Source organism: Pygoscelis adeliae, unplaced genomic scaffold (assembly GCF_000699105.1).
Source record: "Pygoscelis adeliae isolate BGI_AS28 unplaced genomic scaffold, ASM69910v1 Scaffold977, whole genome shotgun sequence".
Lineage (NCBI taxonomy): Eukaryota > Metazoa > Chordata > Aves > Sphenisciformes > Spheniscidae > Pygoscelis > Pygoscelis adeliae.
Window position 1 is genome coordinate 25,580 of NW_008825130.1, and position 2,150 is coordinate 27,729.

Consider the following 2,150-nt stretch of genomic DNA (forward strand, 5'->3'; position numbering starts at 1 on the left):
GGCTGGGGAGCAGCGGCCGCACCCGGTGCCGCCCCTGGGGCCACGCGGGTTTGGGGAAGACTCGCGGGTACCAAGATGATCCTCTGGGAAAAGGCTGTGTCGCTGCAGTGCCCCAACACACGAGGCCCTGCAGAGCTCCGCCAGGCCTCAGGAAACAAAGCAGACTCTTCCTGCGTTAGAGAGGGCTGCTCCCTCCCTGTCACCCGAGCGGCGCTGGCTTGTGACGCCCCTACGGGGGACAGTCCCCGGTAGTGGGGCTGCCCGGTGCTGGCAGCTCAGCGTGGCCACCCCGCAGCCCTCACGGTGCCCCTGTCTCGCCAGGCGACCGAGCTGCTGGAGGCCATCCTGGAGGGGTACCCCAAAAGCAAGAAGCAATTCTTCGTAAGTACCGAGGCCGGGCTCGGCCCCGCGGCGGTGGTGGCTCTGCCGGGCCGGGGCCCCCACCCTGCTGACACCCTGTGCTTGTACAGGAGGAGGTTGGGATAGAGACGGACGAGGACCATAACGTCACGCTGCCAGCGGCTCTGTGAGGCGCTGAGGGAGTCTTTGCCCCAGGGAGGAGAAGGAGCTGATGCTGAGACTCAGCTGTTGGGTTGTTTTGGGTTTTTTTTTTTTCCTCTTTTGCAGGGCTTGGGCTGGTCCTGCACATTTATATGCGTTTGTTTTAAAATGCTTTGCAGCTGGAGGGGTGCTTGGAGCCAGTGGCTCCATTCCCTCTCAGTCTCACTCGCAGAGGGAATGTTATTTCTTCCTGCCCTTCAGTGCGGCGAGCTGTTGAGGTCAGGTGTCCTCATGGGGCGGTGCAGGGGAAGGTGTCAGTACGGGTGTATCATCTCAGCTGCTTCCCACAGCATGACTCAGTGGTACACAAGAATATGATCCATTAAACACCCGGCTTTTGGTTCAGCTGTGCTTTGCTGTGGCGTTTTTCTCTGTTCAAAGGGTGTCAGGGCAGGGTTTGGGCACTGGGTCGCAGCAGCCCTGAGGGGTGGGGAAGGCAAGAGCCAGGAGAGGGTAACCTGCGCCACAACAGCTGAGCGGGGCTGGGCTCCCAGAAACTCTCTCTCCGTCTCTGACCAGCTCTAGGGGAAGACTCCAGGAACTCAGCAACAGAAATAAAAGCAGAAAAAACATTAAAACATTCAGCAAAATTTATTTAATTACTTTTCACAATAGAAAAATACGTCGCTTTCACATGTGAGGTCTGTAAAACTCCACGTCCTCCTAAGGCAGGAGGCAGCTTCTGGCAGAGCATCTCCAGGGGTTCAGTCTGTGCCCCTTGTTCAGCCGCAGAGCCCTAACCCTAACCCGCTCACCCACGAGAGAGGATTTTCTTCATCCCGGAGCAAGATTGTCCAGGAGAGGCACAGCTGACCCTGCGCGTGCTTGATCAGTGACGTGCATCACCGCGGGGTTTGACTCTGGGGCTTCCGTTGCATTGGAAAGGGCACCCAAAGGCAGGGTTTGAAGAATAATTCTGTATAAAAATCTCACACACGCACCCCCCCCGACTGGGTTCTCCACTACTAAATGGGGGTAGAACCAGTAGCTTAAACATTCTCACGCTGCAGCGTTCAAACCATGGAACCTGGAACTGAGTGTAAAATAAATATCCGCTACCCCTGGAGCGGGAGCACGAAGGCGATTACAGAGAACAAATCCTGCTGCTGGCGTCGCCACGCTGGAGGAGCCCCAGTACAATCGCTCTGTGTGGTGAACAACTGTCGCTTGGGCAGCGGCTGCACCACGCCACGAAGCGTTTGTGTTGGCCAGAGCCATGACCCACACTGACAGCAGCAGCAGCATGTGACAGGTTAAAGAAGTGTCCCAGAGAGCACCCGTCTGCAAAGCTGACACTGATAATACTTCAAGATGATTTCAGTGATTTATAAAAACAAAAAAATAAAATCAAATCAGGGCTGGTTATGTCTATGTATGGATCTATATAAACATTCTAAGGAGGAGCAGCGAGCGCCCGTGCAGCACTGTGCTACAGCTACTGAACTACTTCCCTGCTCAGTACAGCCACACCAAAACCCGAAGACAGATGAAGCCAGACACGTTTCCGCACTCGCTCAGGAAAAGCCTGCACAGAAAGCCCACTCCCGTCTCCCTGTCGGGGAACTATGGCTGCAGGGGAAGAGGGAAGG

The 2,150-nt window shown here is 55.9% G+C and overlaps 1 protein-coding gene across 1 annotated transcript in view; it reads left to right on the forward strand.

Annotated features, from left to right (window-relative positions):
* PSMC3IP (PSMC3 interacting protein) overlaps positions 1-2,140 on the forward strand; it is a 5,032-nt gene extending 2,892 nt beyond the window's left edge. Inside the window, exons 4-5 of the mRNA XM_009328278.1 lie at positions 322-381; positions 471-2,140. Of these exons, the coding sequence (XP_009326553.1) occupies positions 322-381; positions 471-530 (120 nt within the window). The 3' untranslated portion in view covers positions 531-2,140. The remainder of the gene's footprint in view (positions 1-321; positions 382-470) is intronic.
* The last annotated feature ends 10 nt before the right edge of the window (positions 2,141-2,150 follow it).